Source organism: Pelecanus crispus, chromosome 3 (genome assembly GCF_030463565.1).
Source record: "Pelecanus crispus isolate bPelCri1 chromosome 3, bPelCri1.pri, whole genome shotgun sequence".
Taxonomy (NCBI): domain Eukaryota; kingdom Metazoa; phylum Chordata; class Aves; order Pelecaniformes; family Pelecanidae; genus Pelecanus; species Pelecanus crispus.
Genome location: NC_134645.1, coordinates 104,116,863 through 104,132,697, shown reverse-complemented (window position 1 = coordinate 104,132,697; position 15,835 = coordinate 104,116,863). Strand labels below are relative to the sequence as shown.

The 15,835-nt window shown below is 41.8% G+C and overlaps 1 protein-coding gene across 1 annotated transcript in view; it reads right to left on the bottom strand.

The window, feature by feature from the left end:
- Positions 1–15,512, bottom strand: part of DST (dystonin) — a 313,286-nt gene extending 297,774 nt beyond the window's left edge. The window contains exons 1-2 of the mRNA XM_075707064.1: positions 15,332–15,512; positions 14,853–14,887 (exon numbers count right to left, since the gene is read on the bottom strand). Coding sequence (XP_075563179.1) covers positions 14,853–14,887; positions 15,332–15,512 — 216 coding nt within the window. The remainder of the gene's footprint in view (positions 1–14,852; positions 14,888–15,331) is intronic.
- Positions 15,513–15,835: the final 323 nt, after the last annotated feature.

Genomic DNA, 15,835 nt, shown 5'->3' with positions numbered 1-15,835 from the left:
ATCTTAACAACGACTTGAGGCACAAGCATGCTCATCTTAAATTAATATAATGTCCATATATGCTGCATGTAACAATAAAGAGATGTTGCCAAGTGCTGTGAACATCACATTTGTTTTATATTTCTCAATTATATGTATTTTTGACACAGCTAGTAGCAGTAACTCCTGTTGCTTTTCTTTATAAGCTCACACTTTTAGTTATTTATAACTAAACAGTTCTAATTGAAAATTTATAATTAAAATTTTCCAGGTTAATTCTTGGCCTCATGAGAAATTGGTTTAGGCAGCATGAGCTGAAAAGGTGCATTTTTTCCTGAGAATGAAAGTGAAGAAAAATTCGTAGCTGGCAACACTTAATTATGACTAACAGTTCTTGTTAAGTGTTCCAATGCTGCTAGATTTGGAGGGAGACCTTACCATTTGCAATGAAATAATTAAGACGGAGTGCTGTCTTTTGCCGTCATCTGAGAAATACATGTATATGTGGCCAAATTAATAAACTCAGGAAAAGCTGCCCTTCACAAATGCTTTTTAGAGGCTTGCTGTGAAAACCTCTGAGCACCATCCAGAATGTCTCATAGCCTTACAGAATTTCATTTCTTTAATGGCAACATGTATAATGCTAGCCCTGTATTGCTACCTGCAGAGCATTTACAATGAGCATTCTCTCATTTCACTGGGTCCCCTCACGAGCATGCAGGAGCCTGCCATGCGTTATTTGTACTGAATACAATGGTGGTTGATATTAAACTTGGCCAGGTTGTAAATAAGAGTTTCATTCACTTAGTCACATCAGCTTGCAGAATAAATGAGCCAAATCTATGTCCTTAGTGACAGTCGCAGTTTAAGGACTACATTCCCTTTCAAAACCAAGACTAGATGCAACAATTCCTAATTTTCTACCTTCTTTTTTCTTCTAGTAAAATATCTCCGCTGAAGTCCTTATGCGACAAACCCAGCACTCAGAAATGGCTGGTCCGTATAAAGAATTAAACTTCTGCAAGGTGAGATTTTAGTTAAAACTGCAGAAATCTATGCTGTGAATCTAAATATCCTGGCTGAAAACTAGTGGGAGCAATACATTTCCATATAAAACTGCTGGTCTTTTTTCCCTCCCTTCCCTTAGCTTTTGGTTTTGGTTTTTGTGTTTTGGTTTGCTTTTGTTGTTGTTTTGCTTTAACTGGGAAATCAGCATCAAAAATCTATGCTAAAATGTTGTTATGTTGGTAAATTGAAGCAATCAAAAGTCAGATGCAAATTGGATTTACTCCTCTGATGTTCATGAGACTGCAAGGGAAGAGAGCTGCAGTCTGTTCTGGGCTCTCAGAGAGACAGGCAGCTGTTTTCATTATTTAAAGGTGTGCTCCATTAAGTAAATATACCCCTAAAAAGCCAAAACACAAACATATATTTACATACACATGCTAGTAATTGCTACAGATACACATTGCATGCAACAGATGTGAAACGGTTGAAGTGCCAAGGTGAAGTATCAGGTGAAGTAACTTCCAGGCAGCAACCTTCTACTCCTGGACACTGGACAGGAGGGACAGGAATAGAACCCAACTCTACTTAATCCGTCTGGGAGGTTCATGTATGTGGTGTATCAGGGCTAGGAAATACATAGTATTTAGTCTAGTCTACCCTTGATTGATTTAGAGTGGACTTGGTAGTGTAGGTTAATGGTTGGACTGGATGATCTTAAAGGTCTTTTCCAACCTAAACAATTCTATGATTCTATAGGATGGAAAGATACAGCCAAAATTTCCTGAATCCTTTTTTATGATCCATCCTATTCTACTGAAGCAATAGAGTCATTCAGACTATACAGGTAGGGCCAGACTTCAACTCCCTGTCTCTTAATGGAAGCAGGACCCTGTCCCTATCAACCAATGCAAGCACCGGAGTGGAAGCCACTGCAGCCAACAGACCTACGCGGATTTAGGAAGATCTCTGCACGTTCCAAGATGGAAATCTGTGAGATACTCTGCCACACTATTGCAGTGGGAAAGCTTATTGCCCCGTTTTCTTTCTACACTGTAAAATAGCTAACTGATGCTTACAACGTGTCATTCAACGTGATACTAGGACTGTTCAGGATGACAGGGAAAAATACAAGACAGAAAGCCTACTATTACAGAGCTTACTTCTTGTGGAAACTTTCCTTTACAAAAAAACGTTAGTGTGCAGCAGGGATTATTCCATAATAAAAGAAAATACTCCTGAAGAGACCAAAACACCCAGCAAATCTATTCTGAGTTCTGAAATCAGAAGAGATTTTCTAAATGTTAAATGCATTATGATTCATTTACAGATGATGTCTACTGGCCGAAGCCTGGTTGTATACCCTGTGCTGCAGCTGCTCCCTCCCCACGCTCCATCCCCATTAGCTGGATAAAACTCTTTGGGAAAGTATGTTTATGTAACAGAAGAATTTGGTAGAAGCTAAGCAGCTCTAAAAGTGCTTAGAGACGCATGCCAAATAGGGATTTAAGGATGTGGGTCTCTCCCACTGAGTGAATTCACCTCAAAATACTTCAAGATTTCCTGATTATTATGCTTCGATACAAAAAAGTCACTTGCGACTTTCAGAAAACTGTTTATAGACAGTGCTTCTCCTTCGTCTTTTATATATTTTTCTCTTTTGCTGTTTATTACTAGCAAGAAAATGGGATCTTTATCTCTTTAAGAGCTCATCTGCTTCTGTTTGCTGAAGCTTATTCTTCACTTGAAGTCATAATCTGCCTGCAGTATCACAAATGGTTGCTCTGGGGAGGATTATAATGCGACAAAGGCAGAGGATCATGATTTCAGGTGGAAAATTAATTCCATATCAACAAAGATAATGTTAAAAGGGCAGAGTCCTCAGACCAAAACCTGAAATGCTTACTCATTCCTGCAGTGAGACTTTGCCAGAGAAAAACTACAAATCTGGAAAATTTCAAAATTTGGTAATCAAAAATGAGGACAGGAGTGCCACTACTATGCTCAATGCAAGACTAGAATGACCAGTGGCTCCTTCTCAACAGTGAAATGAACAGTGAGATGAACTTGTGTCATCTGTGTTATTTATCCTTCGGCTGAACCCAGTATGAAGTATGACAGTATGAAAACGTGTCATACTATTACAGCAATCAAAATTTAAAAAAAATATGAAAATGACACAAACATCTGTTTGGTAAAGAGAGCACTATTTTAGATGTTAAGCCAGTGCTCACAGGAGAGCAGAAAAGTATTACAGAATATTCAGGGACGCACAATACACCACCTGAGACCAAATCACTGAGCAAACGCTAGAGATTTTAAAATCATGCTGGCAATACAATGAGGTTGCTATAACACCATTAAGTAATTTGTAGTTTCCGGTATCATGTGAATGCTGTGTCACTGGACAGTGACAAACCTTTCTTGTTCTTTGCGTTCGGAGTTGCTCATTCCCTACTGCCTGACTCATTTTTTTGCCTGTACAATTTTGACACAAGGCAAACCAAACGAGTAAGACTTCAAATACTAAAATAATTGTACAAAGAGCACAAAATTTACACTACAAAGTATTTTTCCTTAAAGAAACAACTCAGATGACCGCCAGAACCAGTTTTACATATCACAGAGGAAGACAAGAGGCAAACAGGGATTATCTTCTCTCCAAAACCATCCATGCACGTCCTCCTAGTTAGTCTGTTTGAATCCATAAAGACTGATCTTCCTAATCGCCCTCTACAGCCAGTGGGACTAGAGAGGTGTCTCTAGAGGCCAGCGCAGAGCCAAAGCCTAGTTCACCTCCTCTCAAGGGAGCTTTTCTGTCCTTGGAAGGAGGCTGGGGAGATCAGCCTCTTTTAGCTGAAATTCATCTTCGTGAATTAATCCTTATATGCCTTCTCTAAAAATGTCGGGGTTTGTTTTTTGGTTTGGTTTTTTTTTTTTTTTTCTGGAATGAAGTGTGGTAATATTGAAAGGACCTGTTGTGTCTATCTCACACGCAAACCAGCGACGGATGTTGCAAGCCTGGGCGCTGCGTGCCAGAGTGCACAACCCAGTGGTTGTGTAAAATTACTTCCACAGTAAGAGGTTCTTTAAAAAAAATACCTTCTTATCCAGCCAAATTTTAACGTCACATCTCTGACTCGGTGACTGATTTCTTGCGTATAGAAACGCAAGACTGACCAAAGCTCAGCAGACCTCCTGTCGCTGGGTTCCCTTTTGAGCCACCCTAACAGCTCCCATTTCTCTCCATTGGCCATTAAGGGAGCCCAAGCTGACTACTTCACTCGTAGACAAGTATACTGTAAGTATCCAAAATTAGATAGGATGGATCAGACCCATGATGACTAGGTTTTGTTCTGCCTTCAGTACAGTGTTCATCATTCCATATATATTTTATCATCAGATCTCCTCTTATTTTCCTCCTCCTACATGAAATAATTCCAGTGTCTTCCATCACTTATTTTTTGGCGGGAGTTTTACATGTCCTTATTCACAGACATCACTCTTGCTGGATCCCCATAATTCAGCACAGTACTCTTGTAAATTTGTATTACTGCTATATAGAATACTATAGCATGTTTTTGTGTTCTGTTTAAATATTTCCCATCCCATCTTCTTTTCTGATCAGGCTATGCATCTGAAAGAGGTCTTCACTGAATTGTCAAGAGTAATTCAAAAGGCCCTTTCTGGAGACCATAAACTTAAAAATTAATAAAGTGGATAAATGACTTTTCTGTGTAATACACCCAGCCTGGCATTTATGAACATCATGTATGTTCATTTGCCCCATTCTTCAGAATTTCTTCAGTATGCTCTACTATTTGACAACCAAGTATGTGATACTCTGCAATCCTTGTTATGTTTTTGCCTATTCCCATTCATTAATATAAAAACAACCAGGATTTTGAAACTTCCTAAAAAACTTGTCTAACTTTTGGTTTTTTTATTTACAGGTGAAGACATTTCGGCTAATGTGTCGAACCTTTTTCTTTCACTTTCTTAGTTTTTCTGTATTTCTTTTTAATTCTTTGTCTGATACTTTAATAGCACCATATGAATACATCAGTGCTACCCATGCGTGCATTATTGCTTTAGTGACATGAATCTTTGACACCTCCATTCTTTCAATGTCTGATTGTATTAATTCACCAGATCCTTTTTCTCTCCATTCTACTTTCTACTATCCCTGTTGCCTTCATCATACATTATCTATTATTTTTATGCTTGGTAAGAAACCATATTAATTCTTCATTTTTTCCAGTGTGTAAGTATTTTATGGGTGTCAGAATTGTAATCTTAGAACCCAACCTTTCCAGCCAGTATGTGTTTTCAGAGTCACTAAACATTAACTTCAAGAGAAGTAAGAGTGCATTATCTGATGTCCAGCCGAAGTCAACAGAAATCTCTGCATTAACTTCAGTGGACACTGGACTGCAGCCCAGTTTACCTTCTGGCAGAACTTCAGTAAACCACAGAAAAAGTGCTAGCTAGCATTAAGCCACAATTCAGCACACTAGGAGGAATGACAACAGAACTCAACTGTGTTTGCGCATGCCTTTACAGATATTTGAGTGAGTCCCGTAGATTAAATGCACTTTTGCAGGTGCACTAATGAATATCAAAGCCAAAGGAAGCTCAGCTAGGATATTCAGCTTCATGTGCTTGCTTTTAAGGTTTTTGACAGTGGTTGTATATGCATGAGAGTTGTCATCTATTACCATTGTCAATTAATGGCCTCGAGTCTTTGAATTGTCAGTTACTGCCTGTTTAAAGCTTGGAAACTTTCATGTATGTGCAACCTACAACATCTTAGGGCCTGGAGACATTAGTATGCATAGTATCAATACTGTTCTCAAGATGCCAGAGTTCTCAGCTGTTTTGCAGACAGGCTGAAATAGAATTAAACCCTATAGTTGAAGTACCTACTTGAACTAAAAAGGCAGGTTTAATTAAATAACTTTATTGGTTCAAATTCCCCTGCATGCTGAAAGAGAGAAATCTGAGAGTCTTTCTGCTGTACACATAAACATATATATATGCATCTGTATTGTATGAACAGTTTTAAATTAAAAAGTGGCCAAGATCACATTATTTCCCTTCTTCTCCCATACTGACTTCCATCCCAAATATCCTCAGTTTACAAAGAAACAAAAAAAAACCCCACAACATTTATTTAACTGCCAGTTCTGCAAGTTCAACCCAAAAGCCAGGATTCAAGTTAAGGCCTCCAAACTACTTATACATCCTCTCAAATAGTAAAGATTGCTAATTAAAGCTAGCTCTTAGTTTTCTATAGCAGAAAGATTACTTCACAAATGCACAAGGAGGAAGCAACCACATTTGCTCTTTTTTGGTTCTATCAGGTCTCAAAAAATACACCGCAACCTTTTTTTTTTTTTTTAAATCTTGGCTAAGGGTTACTCCTATAAAGATCTGAATCAAGATTTAAAACATCAAATGTAAGATTTTTACATTCAATTTCTCATTCCACTCCCTCATTAACAAGCTTTCACTGATGCTTCTTTGCATGCCTTATGTTTATTTTAGGAGATATTATTCTTATCTTCTAAAACCGAAACTCTAAGCAGTGCTGGAATCATTTCTCAGATACTGAAGACTGTGGTGTGGCATGTGTCATATTCCAAGTTAAGTCCACACATTCAAAGGGATTAAAATCAATTGTCTTTTACATAACCTGAACAAGATTACTTTTCCAAATGAGTTCATGAAATACAACATCAATAACCTGCTTTCCAGTTCCTAAGCAGGCCGCCAAGTGTATACATACAAGCCCTTGTGTGAACCTAGGGTTTAGATGTGAATTTAGAATACAGTTTTTAATAACCCATGCTGCATTACACCACTGTTTTACACAATATGTTTGTTTTTTCCTATCATAAGGTTGGGATTCCTATGAAAGCAGGTAAGCTGTAACACTAGGAAAATCTGATGCTGTGTAAGCAAATAGCATCCCCAGTCATGCCTCAAGATACCCTTTAAATACTCTTTCCTGTCTAAATCTATAAACAACAGAAGCTGGCCTGTTCTCCAAGCAGTCCTATCATTCTCTGACAAGAAGGCTTGCAACCCTCCACAGCCACCTTGCCTTCGCAATGGCTTGTCCCAGTTCCTTCCCTGTTACCTCAGGGCACCACAAGCCTCCAGTAGGAACGGAACAATTATTTAAGAGCAAAAATAAATCACAGTACTGCTTGATCAGTGGTCTGCAAGGGAAAGTTTAATTTAGAATATACTAGCACATTCCCCAAGCAAGTCCCTCTTCCACCTCTGCTTCATCCATTTTCCATCTCATCACTTCTCAGCTTGGGCAATGTACGGTATACATCAAGAATCTGCCATAAGGAATTAGCTTTAAATATTAAAAATACAGTAAGAAGGAGAACAAGAAATAACACACAGATTGCTAAACCACACAAGTACTGCCCAACATCTAGTAGAAAGAAATTATTCTCCTCTGTCCAGTGTGCTTGTTCGAAGTGCAAACTGGCGAGAGAATTTATGCCTCTGCAGCATGTGAAGATAGGTCTGCACTTTGTCAAGCATAAAATAGATGCATAACTGATGAGAGGCTTAACAGGCATATACAAAAAATAGATACCTAGGGTAGAATTCAGATATCTATTAAGATACCTAGATTCAGATACCAACAACATATCTGAACAGGTCTCTCCTTCAGGAGCTACTTACAGCCAATGAAAAATTTAGTCAATACGTTCAGTGGGGCTTGAAGAACTGTTCAGCTCATCCTGAAGCAGACACCTACACTAGGTCAGCTGAGTAGCTCTACAGGCTATAAACTGGAAATGCTTACAGCGAGCTTATCTTGCTGTATAAGAAGATGCTGTTTTTGCAAAGTCACTTTCTGATTCCAGCTACACTTTACGTGCAGGAAGGTAGCGGCAGCAGATCAGAAGGGAATGATGCCTCAACCTAGCTGCATCATTTTGTTCTCTAGAACAAAGAAGGAGGATAAATATAATGCCTCAATCTGACATGATGATGCACTTCAGTGTAGTTAGTGCTATCGATTTAGATAATCATAAATTAAGTCTTGTAACAACTGTGTTTCACTTCCAGTCTGCTCTACTATTTACCCTGCCATCCTGAAGCCGAGCGCTGTATTTAAGCAGCCGAGTGGACAGGGGCGATAAGGACACTGGCACAACTTGCAAGGAATGTGTCTTTGCCCAAACGTCAACTGCACTTTCTATAGCTGATGTAGTATTTTCACAATTCAGCCGTAACTCATGTTTCATTCCCGCTGATGAGTCAGGAACAGCAAACCGCTGACTCTCCTTGATGCCAGGCAGTAGGGCAGAGAGGAGCACCGCAGGGGCTCGGGCTCTTTGGATGGCCGAAGAACCCAGATAACAGGTACCCAGGCTCACAGGTGAACTAGAAGCACAAGAACTCGGCTCAGAACCAGCCACCTTTTCTAGCACTAGGTCAAGATCAGCCCTATCTGCTGTGGGCCTGACAACCTGCTCAAGCATCTCTGCAACACAGCGCCGCGTGCTCGCCCAGGGGAGTTGGAGGGGCGCGAGCGTGCCCCCCTCAGAGCCTGAGACCCCTCCGGACCACAGAGCATGGGGGGCAGGCTGAGAGGCCGCGGCTCTGGATGGTACCCGCTCACGTTTGACATGGCCAGGCCCAATAGCCCAGCTCAGCTGAATTGCATCCTGTATGAAAACCGCAAGGTGACTTCATCCTCTGCCCTACGTGGTTCTTCCATAGCACGTCCAGGGTGCCTCTCCTTAAAAAAGTCTGGGAGAGGAAGAGAGTGGGATTGACGTCCCCATGCCCTAGGAAATCACATGTAACAGCCCAGGAGCAGAAACAGCCGCAGGGTTGTGCTACCGTACCCTGTTCGTGTGGTGCTTTCTGTCATTTAATAGCCTCAGCCTGAAGTGCTGAGCTGTTTCTGAAGGGGCATCCACAACCTGATCTGTCGCCCTACTAATCTAACCACAGTACGTAAGAAATCAGTGTAGATGGTTAGGCTTTTCTGAGCCATATGTGATCTACAGACCCCTGCACGATCCTTTCTATCTGAGAACCGTTTCTACAGCAGATGTGGCAATACATGTGCTGACCACAAGTACAAGCTCGGCTATTTTAATTCACAGTTTCAATCTGAGGTTAGCTTTGGCCAAAAAACAGTAGCTAGAAGTTCCCATTCTGTACATGTGTGCAATCTGGCTGCTAACAGTCGGATGGCGAGAAGCCTTGCTCCAGCTGGATCCCCTTGAAACCAGGGCTCTGCTTGCTTGCAAGCAGCTGCTTGTGTGGACCGGGAATGTGCGCTGCAAACAGGCATACAATGTAACCAAAGCTGCAACCTCATCTGAAACACACATTTGCAGAGGTAAAGGCAGATACTGAGAAGCCTGAATAAGTAACTACTTACATGATAGCTAGGAGGTTGTTGACATAACTATATTAATGGGAAACTAAATAGTAAGAACTTTTATTATGTACCGGATCTTTATGCAGTGGTTGTCCCCATCCTGTTAGAGAACTGTGAGGATGTGTTCATTTTTAATGCAGGTCCTAATATACAGTATATCGAGACCATGCCTTAGCCATTGATGTGGACCGTGACACAACGTCAGTACTTGACTGATGGAGCTAGGAGGAGATCCCCTCAGCATTTCAATGCTCTGCAGACTGTTGGATGCCAGAATAGAGATGCAGGCAACCAGACAGCCGTAGAAATATAGAGGGGATTTCTACCCTACACTGTAGTATGGAGTAAAGGTACCCGAGTTAACTCTGGAGTTAGCTCAGGAACCCCAGCAGTCTTGCTGCAGCAACTGGAGAATTGCCACATATTTTATGATACAATTGCCAAAGAGGCTGTTTCTCAGCACAGGCGGGTGCTCGCTAGGCTATCTAAAGGCAGCACTGCAGCAAATAAAGCTGACAGTGATGGACAGATGACGTATAGTAAGAAGAACCTCAGTGGTACCTAGTTTGCCATGTAACAACTCAGTGTAACATACTCTGTCTGGGCCACATTATTGATCATGTTACGAAAAACAGATAGAAGGATTTGTCCTTATACAGCGTAACCCGCATTTATAGCTCTCCATTCATGCCCGTACATAAGTGCTTTCATACATCTAAGAAAACAATTTATTTTTGTCTCTGATTTATTTTCCCTTGAACCTGTTCCTTAACTCGTAGACAGCTAATGGAAAAAACAGTTTAAACATCCTGGGGGGAAAGCGTGTCAAACACGAAGCTAAAATATTTTCAGGCTGATTCAGCTCCACAAAGACAAAGAGACATCCTTTGAATAGGTGAATGAATGTATTTTTCTGGCTAGTCCTGTACATTTCTGTTGCTCCTTGAATGCACTCCCTCCAGTCAAACAGAAGACTTAAATTCAGCTTGGAGGGTCTTTTCACTGGAGCTGTACATATCTGGAGCAGTTTATAAATAACTCTGCAACGCTCGGGATGAATTATGGGGCAACTCTTCAAAGACTATTCATTATTGCTTTGCAAGATATCTAGAACTGTATTTTTAGGCAACTGTCTCACAATCAGCCTGAGAAGAGGGATGATTATGGCAAAGGTATGCTTAGGGATAAATTTATGAACAATTTTTCTGCGCATCAATTGTTGGCAAAGTCAATATATACATTTACCGGAGATTGTTGCACTATAGTTTTGCATCCATTGTACCATAACGGATGTTTTAGCAAATTCATTTGCCCTTAAACATTGTCATTAGTCTTGGCTGACCTATTTCACTACCAGTCTTGTCACAACAATAGCCTGAATATATATAACCTTGTAGTGACTGTTGAGTATACTAAGAAGAAAACGTGGGGTCTGCCAAACTCAAACGACCAAATGTTATTCCTTTGCTACAGCTGTGGTTAATATACGCTGCCAGCCCTCCCAAAGAGTCTTTTCATAAAGTGTCAACTCCTGTTTGCCTTATTGGTGTGTCTAGTCCCACCAGACATGCACCTGGGTTACATGAAGTCAGAATTTACAGTGGACTGTAAAACTTCTGTGGACTTGCTTCCTAGTAGGTTTATATCTGGAGGTCTCAGTGGAAGCATTCACAGGAAACTTGCTGAAAATATGAGTCAAAATTAAATAAATCCAAAAAGATACCATACTGCTTCTGACTATGCACTGACACTGACACCTTCAGTTCCCGAGATCATACTATTTCAAATTTAAAAGGTAAAATAAGGGAAAAAAGTAAAGCTCAGAGAAAATTTCAGGCTAAAGATTTATAAATCAGGTGATTTTTTCCCCCAATAACACAAATACCATGAACTACTGCTTTAGCAATAAGCACAATCATCCCTTCACAATCTCATAAAAAAACACCATTTAAAAGTCCTGAAGGAGAACCTTCCTTTTCAACAATCCTTACGCCCAAATCATGAGATTTTAAGAATTTTACCGTTTGGATTAATTCCTTACAGCTTAAGGCCTAGAAGCTTACTTCCTTTTTAATTGAAAGGTAAAAATTTCACATAATGCCATGAGTCCAGAAGTTTAGACAATAAGGAAAACTAATTCAGAAAGAAATTTAAACCACAAGAAGTAGCAACACCAACACATTAAGCAATAGCTTTAAATTGTAAAGTGCAGAAGACACTCAAACCTCTTTGTAAAGTAGAAGCTGCTAAACATTTAAACATATCAAGTGCCCAAAGTACTCACAGAAAATTCCTATACTTCATGAAAAACCAAACTTCTACAGAGAGCATGAGAAGAATTAAGTCAGCAAATCACTGATAACATTCACATATTTGAATATACAAGGAATAATAATAATAATTCTAAAAACCCAACATAGTCCCTATTTCGATAAAACTCTCAGTGAGTTATATTTTTACTTTGGTGTGGTTTTGGTTGAGCACAGACATTTCATTCTACAACTGATTCTCAAAATAAAGAAAGAATAGTGCAAATAGCTACATCAAAATCTGATTTGTCATGTAAGCAATAAATATTTCTGTTGGAAATTTACTTGTTTTCTTTTTACAGCCATGGCATATCTAGGTCTCCCTCAGATTAGAAACATTAACTATTCTGGGTGCGATTCCTGTGTGACTTCATGGGGTATCTATAGCACCTGGGGGACAGAGGGAATCTTAAGAGCAATTATAGTCATAATGAACTTAAAGGACTGCAATAAAAACTATATAAAAAAATAGACCTGACAAACTTCAGATGGTACTAAATGAATGTTAGTGGGGAGGTAGAGACACCACTGTATTATCTCAGGAAACTCTCACATCTTCTTGCTCATTTATTTTTCTTTTATGAAGCACCTCTAACAAAGACAGACTTTAACCTGTTTTATATTCATAATGATACATGCAAATTTACCTCCTTTTGAGGCAGGGGGTCAAGCGCTTAAGTTCATTCTATAATGAGTGATATCTGCATAGACTTTTGCAGTATAATAATGAGGCATGTTTTGCAGAGACATTCAAAATCAAGACCCACAAAACCAGACAAACTATTTGTGGATTCAGTTCACCAGTGGCATATCAAAATCAGAACAGAAGAGCTGATAAGGAGCATAAATACATTTGCAAATTTAGTATCTACCCTCCCATAGCATGGTGTCTTGGTTTTTAATGTGGGATTCAGTACTAAAGGAAAGAGATTAAATAGTTCTCCCTGTATATAGACAAAGACAGTGTAGGCATGCACCATGAGAGCTGTGGCTCTGGCAAAGAACCTCAACATAAATTTGCTACACATCTATTTTTCCAAATATAAGGCTTTCCTGGCAGGCAGCCAATCATGCAGGAATTGCCAACCGTTCTGTAGATAGGGCAATTATAATTCTCTGTGCACTGCCACTAGACCACCTGCATCTTCACGTGTGATGCGAGCCAGATTTGAACCCAGCTCTCAGGAGATGAATGCCAACCCACTGCTATTTACTATCAACCTATTTTTCATTATCCTTTATTATCATTAAGAAACACCATTTATAACTGCACCTGACAAACAACTAAGCATAGTGGAAGCTAGCAGGCAGACCTTGCGCTGTAAAACTTGGAGTTGAGATGTTATGTCCATTGGAGGGGGGGGGGGGGGGAAGAAAGCTATGCAAAGCCCATATTTTCATGTATTGTGCTTTGCTTTCATCAACATTTTATTGGAGTTGGAAGTGCATAATATTTTGTGCTGATATAGAATGAGAATGTCAAATTCTGTTTCAGATAATGCTGCCAATATTTTCACGGGAGTGTGCCTGTAATTTGTTATTAATTAATTCAATTAGGTTTATTAAAATAAGGTTTTACTTGAAAAAAAATGGAAAATGAAAATTTAATGATGTCAAATGAGTCATCGTTTTCTCTTAAGACTCAAAAGTCTATCATCAGATAACAGGGGAAAACAAACAGCTCCACCACTTACTTAAAAGGGCAGAGCATCAACTGTGGTGTTATTCTGTCTAAATAAAATGTAGAAAATTATGAAAGAATATCACAGTTCTTATTGGTTTATTCTAGTATGTTTCAGTAAATGGGAACTTCTAGGAAATATTTTAAATGTGACTACTTCTAACTGGGTGATATGCAAATAACCACATGCTGGATTAATAAAAAGAAACTAGTCACTTTCCAAACTTCTCTTTTAAGAGTCACCATGCAGGACGACATGTATTTCAAAAGGTTGTAACGCATTAAACTTCGTCTTTATCTAGGCTCAGGAGTGAGAGAATTTTACATGGAAACCAAGTATTTCATACCGGAAGACCTAAATCATGAAAAAATCTTTTGACTTCCAGAGGGATACGTTTGTTTGTTCACTTTACTGCAGCACTGTTCAGTCAACAATGAAACCAGACTGTTCACGGTTTAAAGATCGGACACTCCCTATGTCATCTTTTTTTTCTGATGATAGTGCGTACGAATTTCAAAATAGTTAGGAGTCTAAAACTAACTGCCAATACAAACCACATCGCAAAAAAACGTATCGCATGCACGCTTTTGAAAACATTACTCATAATTGGGTAATTTTCTCACCCACAAATGGGTAAGGAAAAATGCAAATAATTTAAAACAAAAGATCATTTTAGCACAAAACTCTCTCCCAAGGCTGTCAGAGTAGCAGGCAATGGCACGAAGATATGCCTTAGATCAATAGCAAGAAACCAGGCAAGAGAAATATCTATGATGGGAGCTCTACAGGGCAGCATGGAAAAAAGGTGGATGCTAAAACAAGCATTATTTTCCATATTTTCCCAGCAATTATGCTCCTCATTCAGAATCCCTAGAAGTGACTGGGTTTTGCGTTACACTCTTTACACCGGCACGTAAGAGTTTTGATTGCCCTGACCTAGGAATAGAGAGTCACGAAATGAGGCGCCTGCCAAGCAGGCTTGCAGTCTGGATCCTTCTGGGACCTCCCGCGGCAGCGTCCGAGCCAAGCGGGCGACTTCCCCGACGTGGAGCAAGGCGCAGGTGAGGGCTGGGGGCAAAGCGAGCGAGCGGGCGGCAGCTCTGCAGTCGCAAAACCTACCAGGCTCTGCACGTATTTACAGCGCGCTCAATAACGGGGCTTGGGGTTGCGTTTTGGACGGAGGGAGGTCTGGCACGTACAGCAAGCACAGCTTTTCTTGAAGTGACCAGTGGCTTTGGAAATGGCACAAATCGGCAGGCCGGTTGGGATAATGCGAACGAAGAGCTGACGTTTTGTGTGGAAAAAACCAAGAAATGGATGAGGACGTTATGTCTTTCATGCAAAACGAAAAGTTTGCTGCGTGATTTCATTTAACAAAAGACCACAACGATAGGTACTCAGGTAAATAGAACAACTTCTGACCTTGAAATTGCGTGCTAAATAAATTACCTCAGAGCGAAAGTGATGAGTTCTCATGACAGCATCTGGAAGGGAAACAGAAAGACACACAGGCTGCATCCAGCTCCACCTCGGATCTCGCTCCGGCTAACGGGTTTAGCTAATTGCTCGCCCTTCAGCGCAGATTCCCGGACGGGGTCCGGCTCTCCCGGCGCCGCTGGCAGCTCCGCCCGGCATTTATATTTAATTCATCGGGAAGAAGTTGAGCATAAAGTTCTGCTGCGCTTGAGAGGCCGGGGAGGGCTGGGGGGGGGGGGGGGGGGTCCCAGCCCCTCGCTCCCCTCCCGCGGGCCGAGGTATCGCCAAGGCATGGGTGGGGACCGGGCTGCCGCAGTCCTGGGCTCGGCTTGGATTTTCTTTAAAGCCTTTGCCCGGCTAAACGGAGGCGGCGCGGCCCTCCGCCGGCTGAACCGGCGGGATGCGCCGGGGACACCCCCCCTCCGCCCCCGGGGACGAGCAGCATCTCTTACCTCGGCTCCTTGAGCGACCCGAAAAGACGGATTTGATGGGATGCCTCCCTTTCTGGAGCCTGCGGTGCCAGCAGCAGAAGAATAAAATCGTCGCGATGGTGCCCAGCAGCAGCAGGAGCAAGAAGAGGGCGCACTGGATGCTGTAGGGTCTCAGCAGCACCAGGAACGCGGCGGCAATCATGGCTCAGGCGCCCGGCGGCCCCTGGGCGAGCGCGGCTCTGCGGCGGGCGGCGGGGGGCCGGGCAGCGCCGGGCAGCCTCTCCCCCCGGCAGCGGGGCGGGCATCGCCGCCGGCACCGCGCTGCTGGGGCCGGGCCGGGCGGCGGAGGAGGCGGAGGAGGCGGGGGGAGGAGGAGGAGCGGGAGGAGCGGGACGAAATCCAGGCCGTGACTCAGCAGCAGCCGCCGCCGCGGCGACGGTAGCGGCGGGGCTTCCCGCTCCGCGGCAGCCGGCAGCGAGCAGCGCGGCGGGCCCTGCGCCCCGGGCACCGCGCCGGCGGGGCGGG